General features: G+C 38.5%; 1 protein-coding gene across 2 annotated transcripts in view; it reads right to left on the bottom strand.

The window, feature by feature from the left end:
- The window catches only part of LOC127797646 (proteasome subunit beta type-7-A), a 30,829-nt gene extending 25,481 nt beyond the window's left edge, over window positions 1-5,348 (bottom strand). For both annotated transcript variants that reach the window (XM_052330729.1, XM_052330728.1), the window contains exons 1-2: window positions 5,190-5,348; window positions 4,789-4,938 (exon numbers count right to left, since the gene is read on the bottom strand). In XM_052330729.1, the coding sequence (XP_052186689.1) occupies window positions 4,789-4,932 (144 nt within the window). In that variant the 5' untranslated portion in view covers window positions 4,933-4,938; window positions 5,190-5,348. The remainder of the gene's footprint in view (window positions 1-4,788; window positions 4,939-5,189) is intronic.
- Between the last annotated feature and the right edge of the window lie 7,643 nt (window positions 5,349-12,991).

Below are 12,991 nucleotides of genomic sequence, written 5' to 3' on the forward strand. Positions count from 1 at the left end.
GGAGTTAGGTGCGCCTAGGTCTTTTACAGCCAAGGAACTTACCTATGATAGAAATTCCACCATGAAATACCTAAAATTAGATAAAACTAATGTCAAGGAAGGTAATCTAGAAGGCTGTGTAATATAAACAGCAAGTAGAACTCCTTGAAAGTGTCTTAAATAGCCCCATGAACCAGGACTTAGAAGTGGATAATCTGGAAAATAATGTAGACAGCTCCATTGATCAAAATCCAGGTTAGAAACGGGAAAGGAAAGGAGGATCATCTAGTATAGGCAGTGAGCAAGGGAATGGAAGTTATAATGTTGCCTAGGATAGGTAAAAGAAGGAACATAAGACCACCAATGAGGTATGGAATTTTCGGTTTTAGACTCCAATGCACTGTTAAGTGCTATAGAAGAGGCTGGTAAGGAACCTCTTTTTCTATGAAGAGGAAATGCACTCAAAGACTCCATCAAATGGTAGGGTGCCATGAAATGAGAAGTGGAGTTGCTTTGGACTTTAGTGGATGAACCCTTAGGATAAAGCGGTGGTGAGCTGTGAGTGACTATTTGAGATTAAGGTTGTTATAGAATAATCACACAGCTCCCTCTTAAGACACTCGCACTTACAATAGACCTACCCACAGAATCTCTCAAACCCTTTCAGCAACAAGAATTAATGGAACACAGAAATAAAGAACATGAAAACCAAAACAAGAATGTTATTGTTTTACTCAAAGTAATAGAATCCTGGAATTTCTAGGAGAAATCAGGAAGAAATTAGAGATGATTGGCAGCAGTTAGTTAGCAGGTCTTAAATGTAACTAATTGTAATTTCTAAAGGTAGTTTTGACTTTTATAAGTTAGTTATTTTTCCCTTAGGAAGTTCCACCCCTCTAGTTTATAAATAGAAGGGTGTGGAGGTCAGTCCCATCATCAATCATTTGTATCTTTCATTCCCTTGTGTTCGGATACAGTGAGAGGCAAGAAAAAGAGCTATGAGATTATAGTTCTTGTTGTCTTCGATTAGAGTATTGTATTCGAGAGGCAAGTGGAGGCGAGAGAGGGATATTCTTGTACTGGTTTTTCATACGATTCTTAGTGGATTGGTCGCTTCTTGGATTGTTGGATGTAGTGCCATGTAAATGGCATGAACTAGGGTATATCGTGTGTGCTGCAATCTGGTTTGGTTTTCTTCTCCATTTCAATTCTGTTCTTATTGTTTACTTTCTGTTTTGAATGGTGATTGAATTCGGTGAGGTTATTGAGTGATTCTTGGATTATTTGAGCTCTCGGTTTAACAAAGAACAACACCAATTTATCCCAGTCTTCTAAAGAAGACCTACATCCAAACTGCCTTAGGCACATTATCTCCACTATCTTGAATGAACAAATCAAGGATTACATGCACTATATCTCTTCAACAGTTTTATACCCAGAACTGTTAAGAGTTTCCCTACCCAAGAATACAAAGATATACCCTCTCTGATCTCAAGTAAAACCTTGCGTGTTAAACTGAGAACTCTAATCTCTCAAGAATTACTCAAAATCTCGCCGAATTCAAACAACATTCAAGACAGAAAGTAAACAATACAAACAGAATTGAAAAGTAAAGAAAACCAAACCAGATTGCAGCACACATGAGATACCCCAGTTCATGCCATTTACATGGCACTACATCCAGCAATCCAAGAAGCAACCAATCCACTAGAAACGGATGAGAAACCAGTACAAGAATACCCCTCTTTCACCTCACCTTGCCTCTCGAATACAATACTCTAACTGAAGACAACAAGAACTACTATCTTACAGATCTTTCTCTCGCCTCTCACTGTATCCGAACACAAGGAATGAAAGATACAATTGATTGAATGATAGGACTGACCTCTGCACCCTTCTATTTATAGACTAGAGGGGCGGAAATACCTAAGGGAAAAATAACTAACTTATAAAAGTCAAAACTACCCTTACAAATTACAATTAGTTACATTTAAATCCTATTAACTAACTGCCGCCAAATCAACTCTTATTTCTTTCTGATTCCTCCTATAATTCCAGCATTCTATTACTTTGGGCAAAACAGTAACATTGCGCATACTCCTCTCACCCTCTCGCTACAAGACAGCATAATCGAATGCCTCTCACCTGACCTCTATTTATATACCATAGAGGCAGTAAGTAGAAAGCTAACTAAACCAATAGTTACAACCAACTAACCAGACTTAAAACGCTAACTAACCCTTCTAGAAACAAACCTTCTAGAATAACACAAGTGATATACAAATGCTAACAGCAAAAAACATCCTCCCGAGAAAACCCAAAGCTAATCTAAATTATCTAATACAAGTGATTACAACAAAGGTAGGTGCTGGAAATGAGAAAAGCCCAGGTAAAAGACTAGGCTAGTGACTATTAAGCTATGACAGAACATTAAGACTTAATTCTTGTTTAAATGGTGTCACTAACAGCCTTTTCATGAAGTTTTAAGAGGAAATGATCTTATAGAATAGCCCAAGGGATTTGAGTTTAGAGAGAAAGGTAAGCAAGTATGGTTGCTTAGAAGGTCTCCCTATGAATTAAGTCAATCCCCAAAGCATTGGTATAAGAAATGTGATTCTCTTATGATAGTCCAAGGTTTTAAAATGAGTGCAGTTGGTAGCTGTGAATTATTTCAAAGATATGCCTAATGAGATGTAAATGTATCATCTCTGATAATCAACCATAAAGATCCTCAAGTTAAAAGCTGAGATTTAGGTCAGCAGTTGAAGTGTAGGATCTAGGAGAAGCTGGGAAAATATTAGGCATAGAAGTAAAAGAGAAATGAACAGCTTAGGCAGCCTAGTTTATCCCCAAAAAAAAAATACTCATGCTTTTGTAAGATGGTAAAGAAGTTTAAAAGAGCAATCCCTAATAATGAAGCAAACATAAGAGAAATGAGTAAGGTTCTTACTCAAATGCAGTGGTAAAGCCTAAAGGCCGGAATTGACATGTTATGAGTTCTCAATTCTATTGTATCGAGTGCTGTGAGCGTTCAGAGAGAAAGGCTAGAGAAAAGGTAGCTTTGTAATCTTGAGAACGAGGGTTGTGTTGTACTCGGGAATAGAAGGGAGTTAACTTGTTGCTGCGACTGTTAATTGCCAGTGAATATATTTCAACAAGTGGCTAGCAAATTTATGGTCAATCCGGGTAAGGTCCACTGGGATGCTATGAAATTGGACTCTGGTATGAAAAATTAACATTGATATGGATTTGGTTTATGATGGAGCAAGTCTGGAAGAAGAATCATGCATTTAGGGTCTATTGGCTGCTGATTATACAGCAGAACTCCTAGGAGGAATGCTAAGGTTGAGTTGAGATGGAATAGCCAAAGTGCAGTCCACTTGACTAAGATTCAATCCCACCATGGAAAGAATCAATTATATTGATGTTAGGAATTTATTCATTAGGGAAATCCTTGAGAAGGAGGAATTAATCCTAAATAAAAGGTTGCAGGTATGGACAATGCAGCTGAAATGTTATCCAAGGTTGTTTCATTGATAAAATTTGCAGCATTGTTTTAAATATTCTTAATGAGTGTTGTGTTCGAGTGATCAGGTTTGTGTAGCAGTCCTAAAGGAGAGCCATTGGTGGAGCCGGATTCTAGAAGTCTCTCGTGCAAAATGGTGGAGATTTGTTGAGTTGTTTTGCATCGAGTAGAAGATCTAGAAGTGAGCAGTAAAGTCCTGATCGGTTTCAAGCGACAGTTAGTTAGATTGTTTTATTCTAACAGTAATATGTAACCTAGGGGTGTTTTGGGTATTGCAATATCTGTTTTATCCCTAGAAGTGTTTGCCCTAATTTGTCTATAAATATAGGGCTAAGGCAGTCATTTGAGGCAGAACCAATCATTCATTCTGATATTGTGCAAGTGCAGTGTGTTGAGAGGAAAACCTTGTGTCAAGAAAGCTCTTTGTAATTTCCAAGAAAGATTGTACTCGGGTGGGATAAGAGTGAGGAAATTTGGGTACTGTTCAACATTTGGATTTCTAGTGGAGTTGCTCTTGGACTAAGGCTGGATGTAGAGATGCTTTTCATGCAATCCGAACCAGGATATATCGCGCGCCTCTTGTTTGTTCTCTGGTTTTCATTCCTTTTAATTCTGTTCTTACATTTCAGTTTTCATATTTCTGTTGGTTGGTTTGATTTCAGGTGAGGAGTGTGAGAGATGGCATTTTGTAAGCATTGATTGAGTTGTCTAAAGCGCTCCTAATCCTAACAATAGCAACTGGAGATGTTTCTTCAGACAAGTATGCTAAAGCTAGATGAGCACATTGTGGGAACTCATAGACAGAATGACTAATACCATAATAATAAATATTATAACTTGTTCAAAAGGGTTAGCCAAAGAATTGACAATTGGTTTGTTGACTCTAATACCACTTTCACAGTCAGAGTGATATGAATAAAAATCTAGAATAAATGTAACTCCCCACATGGTGGGATAAAGGCTTGGTATTATGTTGTTGTTGACTATCAAATTTGTTGTGCAGATACTTTTTCTAGGTACAATTACTAAAGATGGCATTTTCCCAGTGCTTCAACAAATGTATAGTTCATTACAAACAAGCAATGATAATATCATCCATCAAGCAGTCAAACAGAGAATTATTAGATTACCATGATAGGAAATGAACAACCAGTCAAGTAACCTACACAAGCTTGCAATTGATCTAAACGATCAACACCAACAATCTTCAGCTCTCAGACTATATGCCATGCCGTCATATTGAATAAAGTTAAATGAACAATTAAACCTACAGACACACGAACCTGGAAAATTAAGCCAACAATAGTAGTACCAGTCTTGAGGAAAGACGGAGCCTGAACGCCTTTCTTCGATAGCATATCATTCCTTCTACACAGGTCAAAGCTGAACCCACCCTTACGTGGAACATCCACCCCTGCCTTAGACATTTGAACCTACTCATACAACACATGTACATTAATCATCCGATCAGAACTCTTAACACTCATGATCACAAGATATAAAATCTGTACGTTCTTAAATTAACTCGGCCCGAATAGCAATTCGCAGCAAAACTAGATGCTGAAATGCCGATTTAGGGTTTTTTGAATCTTAGATCCGTTACGATCTATCAAATTGAAACTTCATTTTGACATTAAGATTATACATACATATATATAAAAAATTGAAACGTACTGAAACTTACAAGAGAGTGATGAAAGATCGATGTGAAGAGGAGGCGATAACCGGCGGCAAAAGCGACAAAGTGATGGGTCTTCTGGAGCTCAAAAATAGGAAAATAGAAAAAGGCTTGGGGCTTAAGAAAAGAACTGTTTTGAAGTTGCAGGCGTTGGGTTGTTACCCATTTGCCCCCATAAATATAAGTATTTGCATAACCGCGCACTTCTCAAAAACTATTACCATAACAATGCCTTATTTTACTTAAATATTCACTTTTAATTGTTTTTCTTTTAATTTTAGAATAACCTTTTATTTTTATCAAAATTCACTTCCATCTTTGTAAGTTGCTTCAAATCTATAAAACTATGTATCTGTCACCCTGAGTCGTTAAATATTGATTTATAAATCTTATATGTATAGATAACAATTGTAATTGATTAATTAATCTAAATTAATTGATTAAAGTAAGTTATAAATTAAGTTCATCTTTAACTCATAGTTTTAATCAATCTTAACTTAGTTTCTAACTAACTTTAGTTTACTAGCTCAAATCAACTAGTCGACACAATTTTTATCCATACACATGAGATTAAGGTCAGTTGAAGGGCAAGACCACTAAGGCTTATATTTAGGGAGTCAAAATATTTTCAAAAGTCAGTCATGTTCGATATAAAAAAATTAAAAATAAAAAAATATTATATTTTAAAAGACACTTAAATTAATAATGACTTAAGACCCACAATTCCTTGAGCTGACTCTGCATGAGATTATATAGATTAATATTAAACGATCCAAAGCAACAAACACTAATGGTGTTATAGATTTAAGTCAACTTATAAATGTGGTGATGGATTTTGATAGAAATAAAATATTATTTTAAAATTAAAAAATCAATAAAATGTGAGTATGTATTTGATAATTAACCCTTTTACTTTTTTTATCATTGATATCCTTATCCCCCTTTATATCATAATTAAATAGTGGTAGAATGAAATAATAATAATAAGACTAAATAAAATTATCCTACATTTGATAAATAAAGTACTATCTAAAATTACAACTATTACATGTTCAGTATGTGAATATATGGAAAGGTATTACATGATACTAAATGATAAATGACCAAATTACCCATCTTATATATAATTATATTTTTAAAGGTTCTTACCTCTTATATATGTTTTGATAAAATTATCATTTCTTAAAACCTCTTTACCTCTCGTATTTGGTTGGAGTCACCACATACACTTGCCACCACCTTCATTCCTTTTTCTCTTCTTATTTTTATTCTTCTACCTCTGGATACTGCCACCATCTCTCATATTCCTCTTATTTTTCTTTAGCTTTTTCCTTTGATTTTTTTTTTTTTAAATTTGCATTGTTCACCAATCAAATTAATCCATTAATAAATAAATAAATAGATACTAGGTTCATCTGATGTTGAACCCAATTACCGTTGGGTTCATCACATGATTTGTTTTATTTTTAAATTTAAAATTTTTATATATTATTTCCAATAAAAATATATTTGAGCATATATTTTTATAATTGTAATATATTTAAATATATAAACAGACAAATTGTTCTTTTAACAATTAATTCACAGTAATACCTCATTCATACTTTAACATACCAGATGTGAGACTGGTACTATAACTCTAGGTTATGTCTCCATTCCCAAATATGGGTCAATACTATTTAGTCTCATGACTATTTTATTTCATTCGTAACTTTACCTTGTCATTATTCATTAATTACATATACCAAACATGCATAAGTAATATTTTTCCACCAGACTACTATTATGTAAAATTGGGGGAAGGAGATTTTAACAATAATGATAAGGTTGTTCATTTATAACTAAAAAGTTAAGTGACTTTAGATGTGTATTAATTATATTTGCTAAATATAGGTAAGGTTGAAATTTTGTACAAAAACAATTATTACCTAACTCTTATGAAAGCCTAATATTTTTTTCCAAAATCTTGAGTTAAAATCAAAAGTTTAATCGGTGAAATTATCACTCTACCCATGTTCAACGTGGTGATAGAACTCATTACAGGGCAATGATTACCCTTTCTAAAACTAACAAAGAACTCATTATAGGGCAATGATCACCCTTTCTAAAACCAACAAAGAAGGGAGACGAAGAAAATAGAGAGAAAGAGAGAGTTTAATATCAAGTTGTTGCAATACAAGTGATTTAAGCATTTTTTTTGTCTCATCTAACTAAATTAGTCTCAAATACATTCTAACATCGTATGTCATGTGTTAATGCACCTATTTTCAATTTTTTCACTAAACTAGTTTGTGTAAATTGTTGTACTTTCCCCTACATTTCTACAAGGGCCTTTATTCTAGTAACTTTGTTGGTTTCTTCCTTGCTCCATTGTAACTCATGCATGGTTGCTTAATTGAGTTGTTATCTTTGCTTTCCCTTGCAAGACCAAACTTGCCCTCAAGTTTCAAGTTAGGGCATAAGTCCATAAGGTGTTGGTAATCCTCCCTGGTGGCTTTTTCCAAGGGTAGCCCCACCCATTGCAATAGGATTTGTCTATTTCTTAGTCATTATGCATCACTAACTGATAATTAAGCACTAACAATTGTAAAACCAATGGTTAGTTATCATGATATTTTACTCTTATTTTTAGTTTTAATGATAAAAAGCATTGGTTTTGCATCTATGCCCTAATTCAATTCTAAAATGTCTTTTGATTTTAAATGAAAATCAATTTCAAACACTTTGCTAAAATGTAAATCATTTCGCTCAATATATCTTGATGAAAATTAGAAAAACAAAGTCTTATATCTCAAAAGAATCTCCAAACATGTATTTCAAAATCAATTTTAAAATGTTGGAGAATATGAAGCAAAATGTTTTAAAAAACAAAGAACAAGCTATCAATTAGTTCTAAGGGACTGTCAACCGCTTTGCTCCTTGCTGTCGATTGGCTTCAAAAAGCTTATCAACCGATCATTTTTAGGCTCTCAGTCGTGAACCGTTGACAGCCATTATAAGTAAATTGGTCGATCGTTTTTGTTCTTAATGTTGATCGATTTTCAAATTCTTAAACTAACTTGTCAACTGATTCTTTAAAACTGTCAACCATTTTTGTTGCAGAAGCTTTCAATTACTAGTTCGCCAATTCATTTAATAAGCCCCAACTACTACCAACGGCCATATTTTTTGAAGCACTTATCTTCCTCTATAAGTTCAGACTTGATAGTGCATTTATGAGGTTAGAGAATTTATTACAAAGTGTTCAAAATTTTCAAGTGCTCAATTGTTCTTTAAATTTTCTCTTTTAAGGCTTTGTTGCTTCATTGTATCTATTTATTTCCAAGCTTTGTATCATTTTGAGAGAACTTCTAACTAAAGGGTTTATCTCTTAAATCCTCTTATTCTGTTATCTTATTATAATTTCTTATCAAGTATACTAGAAGGCCTACATTGATAGTAGAATGATTGTATTTCCTAGTCTTGTGAATTAGAGGGTCTAGTTGTGATCGAGTAGCAGGCTATAGTGAAGTATTTAAAAACCTTAGTGAGGAGATAAGGGAGTGGATTAGGCTATTTGGTTGAACCACTATAAATTGTTTGTTCCTTTATTACTTTTACTCTTTATTTCATATATTGTGCTAAGCAAACCCTCATTTACCCTCATTTGCTTTAAAATTCGGGAGAACAAAAATGGATCTATGATCGAATATGGGCCCCAAATAGAAGATAAATCAAAGTCAAGGGCCAAGGAAGACCCGCTCGGCCGGGTCGGGTGGGATCCCACTCGGCACAACCGAGTGGGGCCAAGTGACTGAGGCCACTCGGCAGAACCGAGTGGCCATGACCACTCGGTTGCCGAGTGGTTTTCCCCACCACTCGGCCCAACCGAGTGGGGAGGGTCACTCGGTCATACCGAGTGATCCCTCCCCGAACTCGGCTTAACCGAGTGGTGGTCACTCGACATGACCGAGTGACCCTTCAAGATTGTCGATCCAGCCGAACCCCCCCTCGCGCCAGACGATCAGCATTGCGAAATTTCCGTAATTGGCCACGAGATTTCCGCCGAGAAAACCGCGAGGCCTCTCTCTCTCTCCTCCACTATAAATACGAAACCCACATTCATTCCAAGGTACGCAATTTTGAGTAATCAAAGTATACTCTTCTCATTTTCTCTCGAGATTCTGACTTAAGCATCGGAGGGTTTGCGCGGGGACCCTCACCCGCGTCCTAACGGTGCTCTCGTTTTGTAGGCCACTCGGTTACCAAGGTCATTCGTCGCCCTCAGGTCACTCAGTCACGGCCACTCGTTGCCCTCAAGTCACTCGGTCACAGCCACTCGCCGCCCTCAAGTCACTCGGTCACGGCTACTCGTCGCCCTCAAGTCACTCGGTCTCCTCAGGCCACCCGTTCATCTGAGACCACTCGTCATCCTCAAGTCACTCGGTCCTCAAGGTCACTCGTCACCCTCAGGTCACTCGGTCACGGCCACTCGTCACCCTCAGGTCACTCGTTCATCCGAGACCACTCATCATCCTCAGGTCACCCGTTCATCCGAGACCACTCGTCATCCTCAGGTCACTCGTTCATCTTGGGCCATCTGATCATCAGCCCACCAGATTTACCAGATCCATCAGACCATTAGATCTATCAGACTCTCAACTCTGTAAGATCACCAGATCTGGACCTCTACCAGATCCAGTTACTCGTCAAGATTCTCATCAGTGAAGGCACGACTCCCAAGACTCTTGTGTCTCTCCTCAATTAAAAATAGATTGTTGTATTTTGGCAACAACAATTGGCGTCGTCTGTGGGAAACGCAAGACAAAAAGTTCAATTAAGAATGGCAAACACTCGGGGACACTGACGAACTCTCTCTTGAGGCGTAGAGACACGCCTGCCACCACGAAACTCTCAGCAACAGGGAGCGCCTCCCACTATTCACAATTCTCAGCAACATCCTCCCCCTCATAACGCTCAAACACAAGGAGGTGATCGTTCCATTTCTCCAAACCGACAGATAGGGGGTCAATCAATCCCACCTCCACTTAACATGGGCTCAGGATCACTCCCTACTGATCAAGCTGGGACCTCACGACAGCCACCACGTACGGTCCCATGGGAAGAGTATGAAGTATTGAGACAACAACACGTTGAAGGCATGCAAGCACTACGAGACATGGCTGGTGTACTCCAAAATATGATACCCGGAGGGACGCTGCCGGATACTCTAAAAAAGTTTATGCCACCTGTTGAACCTCAACCCGAGGCAGGAGCTGATTCCTATCAAGAGGCTACTCCCGATTCACATTCACGATCTACGCCCCCACGCGAGGGTAGACCCAAATCTCCACCACCAAGAAGGATCCCTCATTCCGTGCCTCGGAAAAATGAAAACCCAAGAATGGAAAATAGGACCAGAAGCCCTCAAAGACGGAGGTATCACGAAACAGTGGCCAGTACACCAACAAGACATGACAACCAGACGACAGCTAGTGTGCGTGATGACATGAAAAGAGTAGTAGAAGAGGTGCTTGAGAAGAAAAAACTAATCCCGGCAACAGAAGAGCACCAGCATAGAAAATGTCCTTTTACTGCAGATATATTAGAAAGACCTCTGCCTCGAAAATTCAAGATGCCTCAAATCACCCCCTATTCCGGCAAGGATGACCCATATGATCATGTTCAGAATTACGAGTCGCTGATGATATTGCACGGATGGGATGACGACGTGATGTGCCGAGCATTTTCCTTAACATTATCAGGACATGCACGAACATGGTTCAACAGCCTTCCAGAAGCCTCTATTTCATCATTTGGGCAGCTTAGAACAAAATTTACCAAAGCTTTTGTGATAAACAGTCGAAGAAAGAAGGATGCCACATATTTGCTCAGCATACGACTAAGAAATAAGGAATCCTTACGTCAATTTGTGGACAGATTTCGTAATGCTACTCTTGAAGTTCCAGACTTGCCGGCTCAAGTGGCGGTATCCGCTATGCTCCAAAGGACATGTCTCGTCTCTCTTCAAGAATCACTTTCTTTAGATCCTCCAGCATCCTTGGCCGATCTATTTGTCAGAGCAAACCGATATATCCTTCACACTGAGATTATGAGGAACGTGGCGAGGAAAGAGGATAAAGAAAGGAAAAGAAAAGAACGTGAAGGGGAAGAAGAGTTTATTCGACGACAGGAAAGAAATAGAAGACCGGATGTACCAAAACCTCATTTTAATCATTTTACTCGGCTCTTACAACCCCGATCAACTATATTAGCTGCAGTAGAGGGAGAAGGACTTCTTAAACTACCCCACAGAGTTGACCGCCCCATGGGAAAAAATCAAGGAGAGTATTACAGATACCATTGAACCAGAGGGCATTCCACTGACCACTGTAGAGAATTGAAGAATCAGATTGAGATGCTCATTTGTGAGGGACACTTGCAAAGATATGTGAGATGCGAAGAAGAAGAAAACAGGGAACCCTAGCAAAGGGGAGATAGGCGTGATAGGCATGAAAGGCCAAATCCGAGACAATAAGAGAGAAGAGGAGATCGTCGACAAGATACTCATGTAGACAATGAACCGACTCAGCAGGCCATTCACGTTATTTCAGGTGGGGAAACCCTAGGTGGGGACACATCAGCCTCCCGAAAAGCATACGCCCGTCAAGCCTACCAAGTTAACTCAGTAATGGAAGTAAGAGATGATGAAGAGCCAATCACCTTCGCCCCAACCGATCGGGGTGATGTAATACTCCCACATGATGATCCCATGGTTATTTCAGCAGTCGTAGCCAAGCACCCTATCAGTAGAATTCTGGTAGATAGTGGCAGTTCTGTCAACCTGATCTATTGGAACTGTTTTGAACAAATGCATTTATCTCACGACCGGCTGAAGAAAGTATCCTCACCTCTATATAGTTTCACTGGAGAAGCAGTTCCAGTTGCAGGATCAATTCAGCTGCCTATCACATTAGGTGTGGACCCCCAACTCGTAACTCGACAAGCAAATTTCATGGTGGTTAAAACCTCATCGGCAGCATATAATATGATCTTAGGACGCCCGTTACTCAATGATCTAAGGGCTGTGGTGTCCTCCTGCTATTTATTGATGAAATTCCCCACACCCGCCAGAGTAGGACAAGTTCGAGGAGATCAAAAGAAAGCCCGAACTTGCTATGTGTCGTCCACAAAAGGGAAAAAAGCTGAAGAAACCTTATCCATAGCTGAGAAAGCCATACATAAATCCTTGGAGGAAGGAGCCGCACGTAAACCTCAACCTGTTGAGGAATTGGAAACAGTACATCTAAGTGAATCAGATTAAGAGAAAATAGCGTATGTGGGATCCCAGCTTCCGAAGCATACGAAAGAAGAAATTGCAAGATGCCTGCGGGAAAATTCAGACGTATTTGCTTGGAAACCGGAAGATATGCCAGGAATCAGTCCAAAAGTAATATGTCACCACTTGAATGTGGACCCCCAATTCAAGCCGGTCCAACAAAAGAAGCGAAACATTGCCCCTGATAGACTACACGCATTAGAAGAAGAAGTTGACAAATTGTTAAAAGCGGGCTTCATTCGAGAGGTATTATATCCAGACTAGTTGGCCAATGTTGTTATGGTCCCGAAACCTAATGGAAAATGGCGTGTTTGTGTGGATTTCACCAATCTCAATAAGGCATTCCCCAAAGACTCATACCCGCTACCACGGATCGACCGTCTTGTGGACGAAACGTCTGGATACCAGTTTCTGAGCTTTCTGGATGCCTTCTCAAGGTACCACCAAATAATGATGTACCCCCCGGACCAAGAGAAGACGTCATTCATCA

The sequence above is a fragment of the Diospyros lotus genome, chromosome 3 (assembly GCF_014633365.1).
Source record: "Diospyros lotus cultivar Yz01 chromosome 3, ASM1463336v1, whole genome shotgun sequence".
Taxonomy (NCBI): domain Eukaryota; kingdom Viridiplantae; phylum Streptophyta; class Magnoliopsida; order Ericales; family Ebenaceae; genus Diospyros; species Diospyros lotus.